Source organism: Priapulus caudatus, unplaced genomic scaffold (genome assembly GCF_000485595.1).
Source record: "Priapulus caudatus unplaced genomic scaffold, Priapulus_caudatus-5.0.1 Scaffold115, whole genome shotgun sequence".
In the NCBI taxonomy this organism is placed as follows: domain Eukaryota; kingdom Metazoa; phylum Priapulida; class Priapulimorpha; order Priapulimorphida; family Priapulidae; genus Priapulus; species Priapulus caudatus.
The window spans coordinates 390,085-410,553 of NW_014577176.1; the positions used below are offsets into that span (position 1 = coordinate 390,085).

At 42.9% G+C, this 20,469-nt stretch overlaps 4 protein-coding genes across 5 annotated transcripts in view; 3 read left to right on the plus strand and 1 right to left on the minus strand.

Moving 5' to 3' along the window:
- On the minus strand, positions 1-13,681 carry LOC106805479 (nuclear pore complex protein Nup153-like). Of its 2 annotated transcripts, XM_014807073.1 has the most exons (20): positions 13,505-13,681; positions 11,432-12,101; positions 11,116-11,298; positions 10,737-10,876; positions 9,613-9,732; positions 9,072-9,194; positions 8,853-8,921; positions 8,295-8,594; positions 7,868-8,122; positions 7,538-7,718; positions 7,256-7,399; positions 6,734-7,141; positions 6,434-6,565; positions 6,198-6,323; positions 4,869-5,963; positions 4,391-4,690; positions 4,087-4,257; positions 3,702-3,862; positions 3,260-3,429; positions 1-2,695 (listed from the first exon to the last, which is right to left on the minus strand). In XM_014807073.1, the coding sequence occupies exons 1-20, from the start codon at positions 13,574-13,576 to the stop codon at positions 2,620-2,622; spliced, it is 4,896 nt and encodes a 1,631-aa protein (XP_014662559.1). In that variant the 5' UTR covers positions 13,577-13,681; the 3' UTR covers positions 1-2,619. The 2 variants fall into 2 exon arrangements, with proteins under 2 accessions (XP_014662559.1, XP_014662560.1); XM_014807074.1 differs by lacking the exon at positions 4,087-4,257.
- Positions 12,974-20,469, plus strand: part of LOC106805482 — a 23,424-nt gene continuing 15,928 nt past the window's right edge. The window contains exon 1 of the mRNA XM_014807084.1: positions 12,974-13,174. The gene's annotated coding sequence lies outside the window, so the exon portion shown is untranslated. The remainder of the gene's footprint in view (positions 13,175-20,469) is intronic.
- LOC106805485 (ribonuclease H1-like) lies at positions 13,973-17,921 on the plus strand. The gene is made up of 7 exons (XM_014807091.1): positions 13,973-14,260; positions 14,372-14,806; positions 15,685-15,785; positions 15,885-16,039; positions 16,181-16,265; positions 17,441-17,565; positions 17,783-17,921. Exons 1-7 carry the CDS (start codon positions 14,145-14,147, stop codon positions 17,864-17,866), a joined length of 1,101 nt encoding a protein of 366 aa, XP_014662577.1. The 5' UTR covers positions 13,973-14,144; the 3' UTR covers positions 17,867-17,921.
- Positions 19,518-20,469, plus strand: part of LOC106805480 (large proline-rich protein BAG6-like) — a 5,985-nt gene continuing 5,033 nt past the window's right edge. The window contains exon 1 of the mRNA XM_014807076.1: positions 19,518-19,580. The gene's annotated coding sequence lies outside the window, so the exon portion shown is untranslated. The remainder of the gene's footprint in view (positions 19,581-20,469) is intronic.

Below are 20,469 nucleotides of genomic sequence, written 5' to 3' on the forward strand. Positions count from 1 at the left end.
CAATTAGTCCACTTCATTTTGTTTATTCAAGCACTTTATAAGCTTTGGGGGCACAATCACATAACTTCTCGCTATGATCAGACGTTTTATGCTACACGAGATTTATACAGTGTGAACAAATGATAGATCAAAACGTTGGAGAAGATAAAATGTAATTGAAGACTGTTTTATACAAAATTCACAAATTTCCAGCAAGTCTTGTGGCTAAAATATGTGCCCATTTCCTTTGCCAAGTAATAACATAGGAAAGATGTTGCTTACAACTGGTCTGATGTCATAAGCTTCGGACCTCGTGAGAGTAAGGATGCCAGTATTGTATGAGAATGCAAGAGACTACAGAAGACAATGTCATTCATGCTATTGATGAAGAAAGTGCATGCGGTTGTACAGTGGACCTACCGACATGGTAGGAGTAGATAAAAAGACATTGTTATATTGGAATAAATATAAAATGTTAAGACAAATTTGGAATGAAAACCCTACATTTGCATACCCCAAGGTATAAGCCTGGTTTTGTGTAGAAATCGCTATCAAGAAGCTGGTCACTGGATGTGTCTAAATGGTTGAGAATTCCAACACAAGATGCTAAGCCACAAAGGGATTGCAATAACACTATTGATCTCATTCAAACAACAATATTGTACACGTTCTTCCAAGATTTCAGTCAAGGCAACACCACACCAGTTTTTGCTATCTTGGTAAACAATTCACGCCGGCTAATTCCTCTGACTTACAATGTTGTTGTTTAACGATAGTTTAACGTTTCGCCCTTTTCATTTGCTACCCATAACTAATTGCTTAGATTTTATGCCAATTAGGCGGCAAACTTAACTGGTTACAAATAGCAACCACCCACGTCGAAGTAAAAAAATTCTCCTGCATGATACACCTGATACCTATTATAAACCCACCTGAGCACACACCAACAAAAGAGCATGGGACTGGAGCAGTGTCTGTTACATCAAAACGTGGCTCTACCAAAACTGCAACTGCAAGAAGTGGAATTTAATAACAAAGCGCCAACCATAGTTCATTAACCACTGGTTACCTGGCAAGACTCCTGCTCGAATCCCAACACCCAGGCATTCATTACACAAGCAAAGCAATGTATACGACATATGCATACTATCATACAGAAATACTACACGACTGCCTTTGACACCTTTCCCAGTTGTCAGCCCAGAGCAGGTGTTAGCAACACTGGGTAAGGTGGCAGTCTATGCAATTAAATTACATCGTGTTTCATGCAGCCTCACTCTTGAGAGACGACAACCTCAAATAGTTGCGCAGGTTACTAGGCTAAATTATATCAAAATGCGCTCTTAGGCATCACAGTTGTTTAAAGTGGTAGAAAATATGCGCCGCACATGCCCTCTACTGGAATGCTGTGCTAGGGGGCCGATGAGCACTACACAGGCCAAGATAAATACAACCGTTATTGGCCCTTGCCAAGCACATACGTGATACCACATCCAACGAGATGGGGAACACGTATGATGCTGGCACACAGCAGTTCCAGAGGGAGGAGGAAATGGGCACAGGGCACAACACGCAATAACACTGCATTCTTATCATAGAATCTCTCACCCACCTCACCACTTTCTTACATGTTTAATTTAAGTATCCTCTCACAATAATTAGTGCCACACTTTCAATCACATTTTCACACCATACCTCTCAGAATTTTATATATTTGCACAAAACATTCACGTCACTTTTGTACAAAAAACAAGAGTGAGACTGCAATTTTCAAAAAAATAAACAATTATTATCAATGTTTTATAGTTGCCATAGTAATGACTTGTTTACCATAGCAACTCTTGCCACTGTCAGGTTTCCAAACTACAACTAGTAGGCTGGATATTGTTTATTCCCCTTTATTTTCCTAACATTACTGTTAGCTATATATATATACACACACGCACATGCATACACACATTCATGCACACTTCACTGTAACACAAGTCCAGTACAAGAACTATTCCAGGCAGTTTGGCAGATTGATAACTTTCATGCCAGTTAGGTCCAGAGAGACCCAACAGACAACACAGCCAGCATGTATCTCTATATGAAAGTTTGTTGTGCATTTTGTAGCTACATTTTAAATTTGCAACACACATCGGATGATAGCATGCACATATAAAACATTGACGGGCTGGAAGGTTACACCACACTATGCCCTCATTTGACAGCAAAGCCTTCAAGTATTAATACGACGTATATTCGGTTAGAATGCTAACATCGAAGGATATTTTCGGTGAAACTTTTCAAAGAATAAAACATATCCTCAGAAGACATCATATTTTAACTTGGTGTAATCTTCGCTTTACTGAGCGGCTGTGCTCACTGATGCTGACCAACACCTTGAGGTAGATTACCGCCTACTTCGCAACATTTATCGTCAGGTAATAACGTGTGAGAAGCGACCGTGAGAAGCTGCATGCCTACCAGTAGACTACAACTCATCGAAGATGAGTTGGGATGGAAGTTAGGCGATATATTGGTGGGATGGTGATGCAGCACGACTGTGATCGGCTGTAACAGGCTGATTTCCCATGTATCTTGTCGGGTCTCTCCTGGCCGATTGTAAAAACTCCACAAACAAACTTTCCTCCTCGCTCACTTCCTTGCCGTTCGCCGTACAGCCCTCTTTATCTTGCGAGCAGCCACGCCGGATTGCTGAGTGGGACCCGCACTGAATTACAAATAGCACAAGTTAAGTAAGGATGCACGTTGCCAAACTTGCACAATAATACAGTGTCATGTCATGTCATGTCCAGTGTCATGTCATGTATGGTGTGTGTGTGTGTGTGTGTGTGGTGTGTGCGTGCGTGCGTGCGTGCGTGTGTGTGATGTGTTGTATTAATACAGTGTCAAACTTGCTAAGTATTACACGAGTAACATCACATCATAATTAAGACAGCGAGGATTGATACACACGCAATGTCTAAAACTAGAGCAACTGGTTCCAGATTCTAAATGTGTTAAAAAAATTCTGGGGGAGGGGAGATTCTTATTTCCTATAATGATAAAAAATTTTCCCACGTGTTAGCAATCAATTGCGAACCTTACTAACTGTAACCTCTTGATTAAGGCCCAGCAGCATTGAAAGGTTCATCGTGATTGGGTTCATAAATTTCCCGATTCTAGGTCCAGGTTTACATTATTCAGTTATTGTTGTATAACAGTCCCTTGTGGCAGCTTGAGTGCAGTTTGGAGTCAGACCTAATGAATATCTACAAAATTGACAGAGGGTCACCTGAAGTTAAATGTAGGGTTTGGTCCACCAAAATTGAAACCGCCTCCTCCTGCTGCTGCTCCTGCTCCGGCTCCAGGGGCTGAAGACTGGCTGAAGTCGAATCCAGCACTCGGTGCCGGTGCTGGGGCAGCCGCTGCCGCTTGATTGAATGCGAACGGGGCTGCTGCAGGCTGGTGTCAAAACAAATAAACCCACGTAAAAAGTTAGGCATCATACTATATTACATATTTATTTAAAATGCATTGCATCGTCTCATGTGCTTATAAATTTTTAACTTGACTTTGAGTTCTCTGCTAATATTGTGGTAACCGTTGTGCAGAAATATTGTTTTTTTTCCTCTACCAGGGAAAACCATTATTTCTTTACTTAGAAAGGTCTGGTTATAGTTATCAATATAACTCTATCATCTATATATCTATATATATATATATATATCACATACCTGAGCCGTCGCTCCAAACTGCAGATTAGGCACTGCATTAAAGTTGAATCCACCACCAGCAGCACTTCCAAATGACGGTGGAGACGTCACTGCACTGCTACCAAATGCAGGTGCAGGTGCTGCTGCTGGTGCTGCAGGTGTGTTAAACGCTGCTGTGGAACCTGAAGAAGGTTACATACCATATCTACTGTCAGGCCAGACCATCTGGTTTAACCTGCAGTCATGCAGCCTTGCCTAGACTAATGAGTGCTTAATCTTGAATATACATAATACGTGTAAAGTTTGAAGACTGCTGCAACTCTCACCAATAATAAGTTCAGTTGAAGAACACTAACAAAGCCCCCTAACGGCAGACTAACGCGCTACACATAGCAGCGAAAATTACCGAACGTGGGGGCGGTAGAGCCGAATGCTGGAGTGGAAGCGGCTGATGACCCTGCACCAAACGCGGGCGTGGTCGAGCCAAAGCCCGGGGGCTGCCTCGACGAAGGAAAGGTGGGGGCCGTAGGTGCACCAAACACGAAGCTTGACGTGGGTGCTTGAGCTTGTGTGGTTGCTGCACAATAGAGAAGTGGTACGCTAAGTAAAGTAACGACTAATTATAGGAATGACAATAGGCAGTACATTGCCACTACTCTATATTTGACACTGCACACTGCATTACACATCTGCTATATTATTTGACCTACCGTTAAAGGCAAATGAGGCACTAGACGGCGCGGTGGTTGATGTAGGTTGTCCAAAAGCGAGAGGAGCAGCAGCACTTGTTGTGGCACTCTGTCCAAATGCCAGAGGAGCAGCTGAACTTGTTGAGGTACCTTGCCCAAAAGCCAAGGGGGTAACAGCACTAGTTGTAGCAGCTTGCCCAAAAGCCAAGGTAGTAGCGACACTTGTTGTCGTACTCTGCCCAAAGGAGAGGGGGTTGGAAGCCGCTGTGGGAACAGCATTGAATTGGAATGTCTTCTTTCCTCCTGCAGCACCTTCCGTATCTGAGAGAAACCAATATCTCAGTTGAAAAGAAGCCAAATAAGCTCACATATAACCGTATAATACAACATATAAACAATATAATCATACTTAAGCACGTATCAATCACGCACATAGCAGTGCGACTTCTGTGAATGATACTAAATGCCAGTCGTGGACTCTCGAGCATATGATACTTACCATCGTTTTGCCTCTTTGAGGATGGTGAGGGTACAAAGCCTGTATTGGGTTTCACCGTCGCCGACTGTCCAAACGAAAACACCGGCTGGGTAGGAGCTACTGCTGCTGCCGGCTGCCCAAACGCAAACGACTGCTTGCTGCTGTCGGCGGACTGTCCAAACATGAAGCCGCCTGATTTGCTAACTTGTGGCGCGGCCGCGGCCGCCGCGCTAGATCCCTGCGTGCTAGCTGACTTCTCAAAGCCAAAAGCAGACTTGTCCGTCTTGCCGCCGGCCTCCGCTGGCTTACCAAAGGTGAAGCTGGGCTTGTTATCGGCTGACGACGTAGTGTTCGTACCGGAGTTCCCAAAAGCAAAGTTCACGGTCGGTTTACTCGCCGACGCCTGGCCGAACACTCCCGACACCAAGGGAATTGCACTGGCCGGTTCTGCCGCATTACCGAAGGAGAAACCGCCCGGCTTAGCGGTGCTAGCACCAGCGAACGCCGCCTTCTCACCGGCTCCAGACGTCGTCACCGCTGCTGCCGGCTTAGCAGCAATCGCGCCGAAGGAATACGTGGCTGCGCTTGCAGATTTAGAGCTGTCGGCACTTGTCGCCACAACGTCCGATTTTTGCGTCGGGGCGACCGAAAACAGGGTCGCCTTCTGGGTCTCCGTCGCAGCAAAGTCAAACTTAACTGCAGCGGGAGTCGCTGCAGGGACGGCAGACGCTCCTCCCGGAGCGTCGACCACTACAGGGTTATTGCCAAAACTGAAGCCTCCTGGTTTAGTTGGCACGGCAGGCGCCTTATTGTCTTTTTCCGCACCAAATTTGAAACCGCCGACAGCAGGAGCAGCAGCAGTAGATGCGGAGGCAGTCGTCGTCGTCGTCGGCGCACCGAATGTAAACGTCGGCTTGGATACGGACTTCTCATCAACCTTATCGCTGTCTCCTCCCAACGCGAATCCTCCCGAGCCAAACTCGCGCGACGACGGCGACGACGTCGTCAGTTTGAAAGTAGATGCTGCCGCGGGCTCTGCGCTTTTACTGGCACCACCAAACGTGAATCCACCGGCTCCGATCGAGACCGAACTCCCTAAACTCGACGACGGTGCAACTGGAAACGAAAGACGAAATTTTCGTAATAAAATGGCTGCGCTGAAAATTTCACTAGTTTAAAAACCTGCAAACACACAAGATGAATATATATATATATATATATATATATAAATATATTGATATCTATATAGATGTATATCTTATATATGTGTAAATATATATAGATAAGATATTTTTGAACATCTAATGATGCAACAAGCCATTGTCTCAAACATTTCCCTGTAGTCGTTACCTATAGCTTGGCTGCCAGGTCGTGGAGTAGTACAAGCAATGCACTTGCTTGCTTCACCCTTGTTTCTAACCATGCATGTGTCACACTCCCAGTTTCCACTGACTACCTTAAACTTGTCACCAAATCCTAAAAAAGTTAATTGCTTAAATAAAGATTATGCCAGGTGCTTAAAGTTGAAACATTGCAATGTGACCCTAAGCTTTTAGGATGCTAATATTAGATTTCAAGAAGATTACCTGACTTGACACCACTGGCACCTGATTTAGGTGTTTCACAAGCTAAGCACTTGTCAGCCGTGACACTGTTGCTGACCATGCAAACAGAACACGACCAGTTTCCCGTGGGTTGCTTAAATCTGTCGCCGAAACCTGCCAGTGACATAAAAAACACGTGGAGCAGTTAACAACTAAGCAAAACTATACCCCGAATATCGTCTGATCTATAAGAACCAGATTTCTATGTTCTTTCGTCGTCAACTACACGACCGGTTAACATGAACCAATCTACAGAAATTTCACATTGGTGTGGTAGCTTACCAGCGACAGCATCCTCTCGGCCTGACTTCCTGTCCGATCCCGACGCCTCGCGAATATCGTCTCTCTTGTAGCTCACCGGTGAAAACCCGCTAGAACTGGTAGATGCCGTGCCACCTCCAGGTTTCTGTGTCTGACATGCGACACACCTTGCATCAGAGTTCTTGTTGTTGATCAAGCAGGTCGGACAAGGCCAGCTGTCGGCTGCTGGCTTGAACTGCGACGACCACCCAGCGTTCCTGGCGCCCTCTGTGGTGGTATTGGTATCCGGCACAGCGCTGGCGACCGGCTTGGCAGTCTTGCAGGCAGCACACTCGCTGTCCTTCTCCTTGTTGTTAATCAAGCAAGTGGGGCAGCTCCAACTGTTGGTCGTCTTGAACGCTTTGGCAGAGAGTGGCACAGTCCGCCCACCTGTGAAAACACGTAGCAAAATAATACCTCGAATAAACACGAAAAGAAATGATTTTACGAAAATGTGAAGCAACGTTAAGTGATGAGTTTAATGACAGCCATTGAGAATTATACCATTTCCTAGAATGTCCATCACACTGCCTCTCATTAGTTCTGCTGCTGGCTTCAGTGCCCCGCTTTCATTATCCACATCCTGCTGTGCAGGGCTCATACCACGCTTGCCTAGAGCCTCCAAGACACTCCCAGATTTCAAGACACCTAGACAAACAGAGAACGTCGACTTGAAAATCTTGCGTGCGCACCTGCAGTCGTTACTTCACATTTAAACAGATAGGAACGTTCGGGGTAAGTTGTGTGGCGCTGGGTATGGCGACAGTGCTGCTGCTGCGTACTTACCTGCCACTGGTGAGGTGTCTGACTTTGTGCTTGGAGCAGACGATGATGGGCTGACAAACTGAAAGCCTGATTTGTCACTCGATCTCCTGGAGCCAGTTCCGAACTGGAATGTATGTTCAGGTGTTTCCTTCTTCGCGTCTTCTGTCGTGACTGAGACAGGTGAGCTGAACTTAAACATGCCCTACGAAGAGATAACATCGATCATCACCTGTCCACAGTGCCGATGCAAACATAGTTGAAAAATGACAACGGCTTATCCAAAGTGCTCCCGAAAGTTCCAAGGTTAACCAAATTACGCGGAATCCCCTTTTGAAGACAATGAACACTGACCTGATTTCCTTCCCCTCTTAGGTTTTTGCTGACAGGTGCTTGCTGGATGGGACTGGAGAAGGTAAACTTCTGTGGCCTTAAACCAGCAGACGTGACTGCATTCTGTTCCGCAGGATTGTCAGATCGAACTTTTCTCGAGTGAGAGACAGGTGTAGCAGAACTCTCGACTGGTAGGATGGGCGTTGAAAAGTTAAACTGTGGCATGCTGTTGAGCTCCAGTCCAATGTTTTGTGAGAAGTCTGGTGTTTCCACATCCTTAAATAAGGAAAATAAGTGAAATAGCATCCGATTGAACACAATATATAGTAAATCAAGTTAAATTATTATTGACATGTCCTTGTACGTGTGTGTTTCGCGATAACTCACTGATAATTCTAGAACTACGAATACACGTGAACAAAATGTGATGAATAGCAAGGTGACTCACCGCTTCTGTCGTCTCCTCGTCCCTCTGCACCGTCGCGTGGTGGCTTGTGCGTGGTCGCTTCATCTTACCACCGGCCGCTCTGCTTTCACATGCCAACCCATCGTCACGCACTGCAGCTTTCGCGGCTTCTGCCTCTCTCTCGGCGGAGGTGTTCTTCAGCAGCAGGCTTCTGCGGTTCGTTGCGATGGACGCCGGCCGGGGAGAGTTCAGCTTTGCAGCAGGCGGTCCCCTCCTCACGTCGATGCTTCGCTTGGAAGGTGTGTGACCATGAAGCCGCAACCTTCGCAGAGTACTGCTAGGCTGCAACACGACACACTGCGTCAGTTTGTTTATCCACGGAATTACAACAATGTTATTATTCACAAATATAGGAAAACTGCGCAATACTGCCGTTATCCATGGTTGTCGATGCAACCGTGTTGCAAGAAAATCAAAACATACAAATTGCGGGTTTCAACTTTATACAGGAAATTATCTAGATAATTAGAAACATAAAATATTTTTATTAGTTTTATTTACAGTTTCAAAAATTGCTCAAACAAGGAAGTGGGCACTTACAGTATAAGAGAGTGGTGTTAAGGCAGTGGCATCAAGATCATTTGATGGAAGTGGTATTTTCTTGGTATCCTTAAAGAGATAGAAAGAAGAGTGCAAAATTAAGTGACGTTTCTGCAGTATACATCGAAAAGTCTCAAATAAACAATTAAGACAGAAATGCATCAAGAACATCTATAGTTTTAGTTTTTTTAATAATACAAGATTCTCGATTAAACTTACATTCAATGGCGTTGACATTCTCTCTAGGGTGTCAAGGATTTTACGAGCCGTAGAGCTGGTGACCCCGTAACCTGTACCGGTGCTGTTCCTAGCATTCACCTTGATGGCTGATCGTGAAGCAGACTGGCCACACAACAAATGACACTCTATTATTACTCTATTACTCTTCATTAGATTCCCAACACAATATGCTTATAGAAAAATTCAGTAATAGAAAAACGATTACAAAATCATTTGAGTGTAGGAACTATGTTCGCATTTATATAAAACATGCAGGCACCGTTCAACAACCTACAAAATACAGTACAAAACAGTAGTAACTGTGCACACTAGGACCACACATAGGCACATAGGACAATGAAGTCTGTATGAACGCAGACAAGTCAACTGGATAGTCTCTAATTTACCGAGAGTTATAGGAGACAATCACTGAGACTACTTACAATACTCACAGCAGCTTATCATCAACAAGTTACCTTACACTTACAGCATCAAATAGTGGTCATACAACAAACAACAAACAGTTACATTTCCCTAGTACCTGGTAAGGATCCGACACAAGCTTTCCTCTTCTAAATGTGGAAGCACCACCATATGACGTTTTTCCAGGATAGAACGGTGATTCTAGAACCCCAGTTCCATACATTGACACCGGGTCCCTCTGAAAAACGACAAGTACCAAACTAGATTTGTTATGCGAGATTATATGAAGTGTAATATAATGTGAAGTGTTTCTGCATTGAAATGAAGTACCAAACATAGTATCAGTGGTCAGCAGGAATGCATAAATGTTACATTTAGTGAGTTTTACTGATTCATGTTAATGTTTCATCCTGTACTGGACAGATTTTATACAGGGCTCGAATTAAGCGACGAGAAGGGCAAGGCAATTTTTTTAGGGCATGTGAGAAATCGCCTTAAATTTTCTCTAAAATGGAAGGGCACAGAGGCAATTTTAAAAGGCACCAAGGCAACTCTCAAAATTTGAGAAGGGCACCAAGGCACTTTTGTAAAATAAAGGAAAACTCATAACAAATTAGTACATCAACATCGTCTTGCTTTTAATGTACAAAACAATATGCCCCCATGTAAGCTTACACCGTAACACTGACCCCTGTACCCCCCTCTGCTAATGGAAGTACAGTAACAAGAAATTTTACATGCCCGCTATCAGGAGTGAATAATTATCCGATGCTGTTATTATTCCCTCCTGCGACTATCGGTTTCAAGCTCATCATTGCAACTACAGCACGCACGCACGCGCACGTGTTATGTTGATTCGACTAAAAACGAAACTAGGGCAGTAGATTAAAGGGCACCGACGGCAATTACACAAAAAGGCAAGGCAGGTGACTGCTGTCGGTCGAGTTGGATTTTCAGGGGCAGTACGGCAATTGATAGGGGCACCGACGTCAATTGCCGTCGGTGCCGTCGATTAATTCGAGCCCTGGATTTTATATAACACATAGATATATATGGCTCATCTTTAGTAGAGGTTAACTGCACAAGAACATTATGATGTGCTTGTGTTTAAATAGGATGAATTCCACTGTAAATTATAAGAGAAAATGTAAAAATCCAGCGCTGGGTGCAAGGCGGCAGTTTCAAACGTTTTCGCAGGAACACTAGAGTGGTGCCTGGAAGATTGCCGGAACAGATACTAACCCCGACAGCGGAGCCAAAGATGGAAGAGTTGAACGACTGTCTGCGAAAGCTGGTGCTGCTGCTGGCGACAGACTGCGGACGTGACTCACTCAGCTGCGGCATGACCGACCACAGGGACGACTGCCGTGACGATGCATGAGCTGCAAGCAACGCGTCAGCAGATACAACCTCTACTCTTACTCTCACAATCACATCACAGGTTACTATAGTACCGATGCACATCGTTTATGCATCCTACCAATAAAAGCCAACTTACACATTGGAAAAATAGATTTCCCAACTCATTATTCTCATTATTGCTGCTCAGAACATTTTGTGAAATTCATAATCGCCACGAGAAATCGGTGCCGAGGAAACGGCATTCATATTTCGGGACTACCTGTCTCCATGTTGTCAGACACCCTTCTCCCACTGGTGTTAGCGACACTACTAAGGTTTCCTGTAAGCTTCCTCAATGAGTCTCTAGTGAGAGGTAACGACTCAGATAGAGCTGCCTCCATCTTCTCCCTGTCCGGCTTAAGCGAGGAGCAACCACTTGTTGACGCATCAGAGTCTGTCTCACCTGAAGCGAATACAAATAAACATGCTTGTTGCTTGGGCCACTTAGAGACGATTTTGGCCACCGATGCCAACTGTTCCGGCTACACGTTATATAGCTCACGACAGAACTCTATATATTATCATGACTTACGTACCTTCTTCCTCGGCCAAGTCAGACTCTGTCACTCTGTCCGTATCATCCACATTAATAGGTGCCGGCTCAGTTTCCAGTGACGATGCAGGAGCCTGGCCAGCCACCTGGTATTTGTCGCTGTGTGCATATGATCTTACTAGTGGCTCTCCCTTTGATGACGAATACTCAGAGAATGGCAGACTTCTGAATCCGTCACCCGTTACCTGATTCGGATTACCGATCTTTGGTGTTTCAGTGTCTAAATGTCTGTCCAGCCTTAAACTGTGTCTAGCACCGCGAGCCCGCTGGTTTAACACAGGTCCGCAATTGTATGACGTTGGAACGGAGCTAGTGCGTTCATGATCTCGCAATTTTAGCGTTGACCCATTGTCATTGGCAGAACTCTTCAAAAAGCCTCTCCCTTCTCTGAGGGAAGCGATCTGTGTGTCAGCCGGGCTCGAGTATATCCTAGGACGTGATGGTCCATCCATGAGAGATGTACCAAAAGACGGTGATGTCACCTGGTCATCTTGCGCTATCTGATACCCGTGTGGATAGTGGTTGTCTTCTAGCTCCACTATGTCATCTTCTTCGTTATTATCATCGAAAGTGGATCCACTGTAGCCCTCACCAGATAGCCATGAAGGAACCAGCAAGGACTTCACTGTGCTCGTCACCCTCTCCAGTAACGACTGCAATCAACGTTGTTTCATAAGTGCACACTCATTTTAAAACAATATTAGTTCTTATTACATTAATAGAATGTCCAATAAATATTATATTTCTGACACACAGATATAGGACAAATGAAGGTGTAGGTGACCTAGACAATTTTAACAAGTGCCGCAGAGCGACAGTGCTCAACTGACGTGTACTGTAGCCGGGTATTCTACTGATAAACTCACTGGCAACCGAATCAAGTGCGCCCTCCCGCCACCGCGTTGATAGGCTTTGCTATACCGGTAGTACAGTAATAAAGATATAGCTGTGTAACTTTAATGACTTCGCTATATTAACATGTTATCATGGATATGCGTCGAGCGCGAGCGTAGTGGTGGTGGTGGGGGAGGGTTGGGGAATGAGGGCTCTAATAGCAAAAGCAGTTCAGTCCATTGTTAACAGTCGACAAATCCATGTTTAACCCTCCTCTTGAGGGTCAAAAGGTTATCAGACACTTACTCTTCGCACGTGAGTAGAAAGCACATTTCATGGTCCTTTCAATAAAGCCATAAAAATGCTAGGTCACTGCTGAAACAAAAAAGTTTTGCACTCGGTCCATTAGACCATGTCCTCAGAAAATGTCTGATATCTGACCTTTCCCCCACTGCCCTTCGACCTGTGACCTCCAATTTTGCACTGGTGATGGGTTTCCTCCCCATCACACTATACATCGAATTCAGGTTCAAAAAACTACATAATTCATGCTAACCTGTACAGCAAATTTTTGTCATCTAGTGGTGCAGTTTAGAAAATTCTGAAAATTGCACCACCGCAGGAATTCTTCTGACAGACTACTCGCACCTCCAAGTATGTATATATGTTCATTGTTCCACCATGTAATTTCTTACCCATTACATTATATTGTGTTTAAAAACTGTCATGCTCCCGTTTTTATTTATATAGTATTACTAGCACGGGAATGGTTCTACAGTAGAGGTGTAGTGTAACATTATCAACGGCTAGTTAGTAGTTACTAGAACGAAGAACTGTGCGGGGTTTTACCTGTTGTAGGAACCAGATCACTCGTGTGTGCTCAGATAGACACGTGAGATAGTATTAATAGCTTGTGCGTCTTATATGACACACAGATAACTAAGCCGTTAGTGGGTTATGAAAATGAAGTTCAAAAATATTTACATCGTATACGGTATAGTTATATATTTGTAGATGCTAAACATGAATAAGTTCAACTACGAAGTTCAAGTTCAACGATGTTGTTGTTGTTGTTATTCATTAATCCTCCTGTTACACGAGGTCATGGTCACAATGTATACACGCTTGAAAACGTGTTTGAACTGTTTCAACGACTGAATTTCATGCATGCAGTCTGATACGCGCCACATTACGTTGTTACGCTGTACTATCAATGACAAACCTTTGTTCTTTCATAAGGTTTCGGCCCTCTCGTCCTTTTGGCCCGAATTTTCCCTGTACTTTCACGCATCATTCTACTGTCGCCAAAACGGCAAAACAACTACTTAAACTACCGAAATCTCCAACTTTCGTCGGGAAGTTTCATAAACACGAAAATACAGCATGAAACAAGAAAAGATGGCGCTAAAGTTCGGGCATCTGATTGGTTATAAATAAGTCACGTGAAGGAAAGCTTTCACGTGCACTTTTTGCAACATAAAATTTATATAATTTTATCATACTTCCTTTATACTACGTATTACAGAATTATCAATAAACTAGTATCTTTATTTTCATTATAATCCTTTATTTATCGATATGTTCAACACAAGTTTATAAGCAGCTGTCGTCACACCAAACTTGTAGAGGCGCATCATGTGTAGACTGGTACTCGCTCCCACCTCGATTACTCGATAGGGGAGAGGTGGGACCGGGTACCAGTCTACATAATGTGTGGCTCATTTCATGTGTGGCTCATTTCATGATTTCATGTAGGGGCCTATATATATGTTCGACTAAAAAATTAAAATGTTTAGACCAAGTGTTGTAGTTCTATAGTGTAATGTTCAGGTTTGACAAATGTTACATCATCAGTGACGGGTATGCCAAGGCTATCCGTACTTTGCACAAGGACTAGGAGAGCATTTAATTATACAACTGAGAAAATGCCATTCTATGCTGTCGGACGAGGCAGAAATCCCGGAGTTTACAAATTATGGTATTGACTGCATGTTGACTTTTGTTGTGTTGGTATTCATCTCAAATATTGATAACAAGTAGTACTAGCTAGACAAAGGTTTGAACGAATTCGTACTATCTTTATTTCTAGGTCGGACTGCCAAAAGGAAGTATCAAAGGTTAAAGATGCTAGCTACAAGAAATTTGACAGAGAAGTTGATGCCTGGAAATTTGTTAGCGAATGCACAACGGCTGTCACAGAAGTCAGTGCTGGCCATAAGAACGGCACACCTCCGGCTCAAGAAATACAAACTCCAGAAACAGTAGTCATGTACAAGTTAGGTAGCATCAGCGAGCCTCATTCTAATGCAGCTTTGGGTGTTATGGAGCCTGAGGAAGTGGAGATAAATCAAACAGCGCAGTTTATAGGCATCAAACTGCAGAGGTTGGAGCAGCTGTGTAACACTGTCGGCATCAACATAGAGCAGAAGAAAAACCATGATGAATTACTAAAAGCTGTTGAAATGAAAGTCATCATTCAAAATATGCAGTCTGAGCTCAAGCGTTTCACCTCATGTATCAGTTGGTATGTTCTTGTATTATCTAACATAGATAGGCATATGTAGCAAGTGGGAAGGTTGCTTTCTTCACAAACTGATTGGTTCAAGGATATAAGAGCTGTCCCCAATTCATTTTTGCAATGTGTGACATGTGCAAATGTGGACAGCTCTTATATCCTTGGGCCACCTGATCTAAATGGTCCAACACAGTGATCTGTTGAAACCCCTTTCTCAATGAAAAATACTGTCTTCAGTACATGTATTTGTATTTGAATTAAATGCAATAAAGATTTAATAATACTACTAATAATAATCTGGTGCCTGCCAAATAGCACCACCCATTTGATACATGACGACTGACTCCTGGTATTCCCATAACATCAAGGCACAATGTTCGATTACAGCTGGTAATGCGCTATCCCACGTTCCCCTGCATAGTCCAAACTCTGTTGTGACTTACCCCTCAGAAATTTTTACACAGCATTGGCTGATTTTGGAAAAAGGAGATACAGGTGTATTAGCATTTATTGGCTTGAAAGGTCATCTTGGTGTCATATGGTGTGAGTAAACTGCTGTCAATGTCACACTGCCCACAGTCATGCAGGGTTTATGTGCGAATGGTTTAGCCAGCCATTTACCATGTGCTCCAGCATGGGCAGCTGCTGCAGCATCCACGTATTACTGGTAATTCTAGCGCCGCTGTGGTTACATGAATAATCCAACTTGCCAATAATTTTTAAACAGCATTAGTATTGTGTAGTCCCAGCTAGGACAGGCCACAAGTTACGAATAGAAACCCAGAGTGGATGTTCTCAACAATAGGAAAGTTGATGTTCTATCTTACTTACATATCGTTGTTAATGTAAAACATGAAGGTAAATGTTTCAAGTCTGTCATTTCGTAGTGTTGCAGGCAAACCAACACTGACCACGGAGAGGCTTAATCAATTCCCTAACAAGCGGAGACGAGTTGAAAGCTCTAGTTCAGCAGCATCAGGCACGTCAGGTCAGTTTGCTACCTTATGAACTGATTCGGTAAATTCATTACTTGTATTAATAGTCAGAATATAATACAGTGTGTACAAGGTATCACATTATGTTGCAGACGGCGAGCTGAAAGTCTATACAGATGGCTGTTGCACGAACAATGGAAGATGTTCAGCAAGAGCAGGAATTGGCGTGTACTGGGGACCAGGCAATCCACTTAACGTTAGTGAGCGGTTACCAGGGCGACAGACAAACAACAGAGCTGAAATACATGTATGTTGAGTAGACATTATTCGATTATTGATGTATTTATATATACATATATATATATATGCGCAGGTGTCTCTTTTTTGTGAATAATATAACTAAGTATATGATGTACATTCTATATAATTATGTTATGCTCTCTTTTAGGCTGCGTGTAAAGCACTGGAACAAGTTAGAGAAATGGGGAAAACATCAGTCACAATCCTTACAGACAGTGTTTTTTGCATCAATGGTAGGCATATAGACAGGAATATTATAGTGTATGGCAATGTATAATGTGTATATACCTGATAAGAATGCTGAAACCCACAAAGAGTCTCGTGTGAAATTAGTTGGAGATTTAAATTCATATCACCATTTTGATGTCAGTTTACAAAAACACAAAGTTATTATGAAGATTGATTAATGTCGCACACTTTTTCATACAATCATTCAAAATTTGTAGAACTTGTATTTTCAATACTAATGGCATTCTCATTAAATAAGTTCATTCGGTTGGTAGACTAATAGATCTATCTGGGTTAATTGTTACTCAACCGTGAAGATTGAAAACATACAGCTGACGTTTCACCTTCTATCAGGAGGCTTTCTCAAAGCTGACTCAAGATTATCAGTTTTGACCACCAGATGGTGTAGTGGTCAACAGCTTGGTCCACACGTGACTGAGTCTACGTATCTACTGTGACTAACACTTCACGGGTACAAACAACATCCCATAGGAAAACCTCCACTGAGAAACTCAAGGCGATGATTGTCCTATCATATGTCATAGGCGTCACGGACGTAGTTCAACGTTACCTAAAAAATGCAGGTGTGGCATCAACAGTTATACCGCTTGAGACCTTAAAAAGGCATTTGGTACACCCTAAGGACAAATCAGATATACACAAAATTACAGACTGTGTCTACAAGATACCGTGTGCAATGTGTGGAAAAAGTTATATTGGAGAAACCGGCCAAAAATTTGAAACCCGCCTTAAAGAACATAAAAAGGACATAGACATCGTAGCAGCCAAATCTTTCACAAAGGCCCAACGAAAACAGTCGGCTACCGAAATCACCAAATCCGCGATCACGGACCACGTAGCGAAGGACAATCACACCATCGATTGGGATAATTCGAAGATCATCGATCGCGAGCCAGTCAAAATCAGGGGTTGGATTAATGAGGCCATCTGGATCCGCAAGACCCCGAACATGAACTGTGACGAGGGGGGATACAGACTCAGTCACGTGTGGACCAAGCTCCAAGCTGTTGACCACTACACCATCTGGTGGTCAAAACTGATAATCTTCAGTCAGCTTTGAGAAAGCTTCCTGATAGGAGGCGAAACGTCAGCTGTACATTTTCAGTCTTCACGGTTGAGTAACAATTAACCAAGATAGATCTAATGGCATTCTTTTTAGGCATCACAAAGTGGATCAAAGGATGGAAGAAGAAAGGTTGGAAGTTGTCAACAGGAGGTGATGTGAAAAACAAAGAGGACTTCCAAAGACTGGAATCTTTACAACATGGTATTAATGTCAAGTGGGTACGTGTGACAATAATTATACTATGTAAACTCATAAAAGTATTGCAATCTATCTTGCAGTATTGCAAATTCGTAGTGGTGACAAATTAAACCTGGTGCAAGTTTGTAAACCAACAGGTAAATCCAGCTGATATTTATTCTACTCATGGATGACACTGCTTCTGTGACATTTTACACTGACATCACGTGCGATACTTATCACTTCTAATTTTGGCAGGTCCACGTCAGAGGTCACTGTGGGATTGTTGGAAATGAAAAGGCAGACATGCTAGCCAATCAGGGGGCAGCCCTTGATGGTTGAGGCCAGTCGTCACTGTAAAATTGTTGTTATTATAATAAACCAGATTTCTACGAAATTATTTTCAGTACTACTATTTATACCATATATTTAACTGTCGCCGTGCACAGCACACGACCCCTGCATATATATTTTATTGAAACGCTTCAAGTGCCTGTGACTACTACTACTAGAGCTAGCATGCACGGTACTGTCCACAAAATCACACCAAGAAACAACTCTTGATAACTTTTAGTAAGTTTCACATATTCATAGATTTCAATCTTATAGTCTTCAATATAGTCTCATGGACTTTGAAGACTATTATGTTACTACGATGTTAAGAGGAGCCGCATTTGAGGTAAACGACCATGTTCACGCATTCCACGCATTCTCACAAGCACTTTATGCATGCTCACGGGAAACTCCTTGAACACGCGCATTCGAAACTCCAAACTCGTTCCAAAATTGGCCGCTTTTTTGCTGGCGGCGCCACCGTTCAGTAACAATGGGAAATTTGATGTTAAAATATAACTATTTGGCGCCATCTAAGTGTAAAGAATAGTTATATTTTAACATGAAATTTTTCCGTGCCATTGGACGGTGGCGCCGCCCTGCGAAAGAACGGTCAATTTTGGAACTCCAAACTCGTTAAAAAATTGACCGCTTTTTCGATGGGCGGCGCCACCGTCTAATGGCACTGGGAAATTTCATGTTAAAATATGACTATTTTTTACACTAGATGGCGCCAAAGAGTCATATTTTAACCAATCTTACCGCAAAGATACCACCGCGTTCACACGGACGTTTTTTGCCCGATCCTAATTAGGCCCGAGCCAGACGGACGATTTTTTGGGCCGTGCCAATTTGGCACGAGCCAATTTGGTCCCATCGAAAACGTCGGACCAGGCCCAAGCCAAATTTTAGCACCAGCTTTCGACGAGCAGTGGAGCGGTAGAATTGGTTGAGCGGTAGATGCCGCGAGTGTCGAACGTGTACTTCGACGAAATAAAGTCCAAAACAGTATAAAAATTCAAAAAATTTGATCAGGATGCACGTTTTCAAGATTGAGAATTGAACTCGGAACGAAAGTAAATACTGAATCGACTCGTACACAACGCTATTTCGCGACATACTGCCACTGTATCTGTGAGATATTTGTGCAATAAAATTTATTTGAATTTGTATTTGACAGACAGTATCCCCTTGCGTACGTGTGAACGCTCCGACTCAAACCGGCCCGAGCCAGATTTGGCCAATTTGGCTCGAGCCAAACCATGACCGTGTGAACGTGCCACACTGAAGAATAGTACGCAACCAATGAGTGTCTTCAGCGAATATTAGCACCCGGCAGTTAGCTGATTCGGCAAAGGACAGAAAGATGCGATATGATATGACTACTAGGCACTTAGGATATGACTACTAGGCACTTAAAAAAAAAAAACGTGCCTAGTAGTCATATCATATCGCATCTTTCTGTCCTTTGCCGAATATTATGTTCGGATAAACGTATGACAAGGATGGGCAAGTCATAACTGGCACAACTAGCAAGACAATATATTCTAGATTAAATTAAATATAAAGTAACAAGTTTTAAGATATAAATAATAATTTGAGTAGTTATTCTTTATATAGTTACTGTTTAATTGTTATTATTAGCCCATAATGTTGTTATAACCTCGCATTTTCACGTGTACCACAATGTCTCCGCAAAAGCGATTTTAGGCAAATCGTAGAGGTAAATGACCGGCGTATTACCGCTTGCACATTCCAACTTGTACTTTGTAGTACTGTTCTCCACGTAGTGAATTTGTTCTATAATGCAAGCAGCTAACTGTTTATTTATCAAATATTTAGATTGTAAAGATTTTATTTTAGAGGTATCGAACGACGGTTGGCTGTTGTTCAACTTGTTGTCACACCCGCTAAACTCGGACCGTAGGACCCAATTGGCAATTGCCACCATAATTCGTATTCCTACTATTAACCGCAACCGTAATTCAAGGACCTGTCAACTTTTCACAGCATGAAAATTTGATGGAGATCGAAATTAGCGAAATATGGTTTAAATAATGGCTAGCTCGGTAGGCCCACAGGCACTTGGAGCGTTTCAATGAAATATAATGCTAAATAAATACGAAATCTATTTACTACCAAAGTCTTAATGTTTCTCTACTCTCTTTCACCTATTATTGCCGACAATTTCCTGTAAATGCTCATCTGCAACACACGCTGGCTGCCGCACGCTAGCTGCTGCACACTGAGACATAAATATATAATAATATAGCAGGTAGGAAAGCGTGCTGCCAAAATTCGCTTGACGCTCGCTTGATTTCACACAAATACAACACAAATAGTCAACCATTCTACTACATCTTTGTTTCTATTTGAAGAACAGTGTCCACTTGTTATAAAAACATACTGTCTGTGTTCGTAACCAAGCTGTGTCACGCGAAATCACACAAAGACTGACGGAATTCTCGCGTTCGCTCCCATTGCGCAGTTTATGTAAATAGAATTTGTTTCCTTCAAATAGAAACAAAGATGGAGTAGAATTGTTGAATATTTGTTGTATATTCGTGTGAAATCAAACGAGCGTCGAGCGAATTTTGGCAGAACGCTTTCCT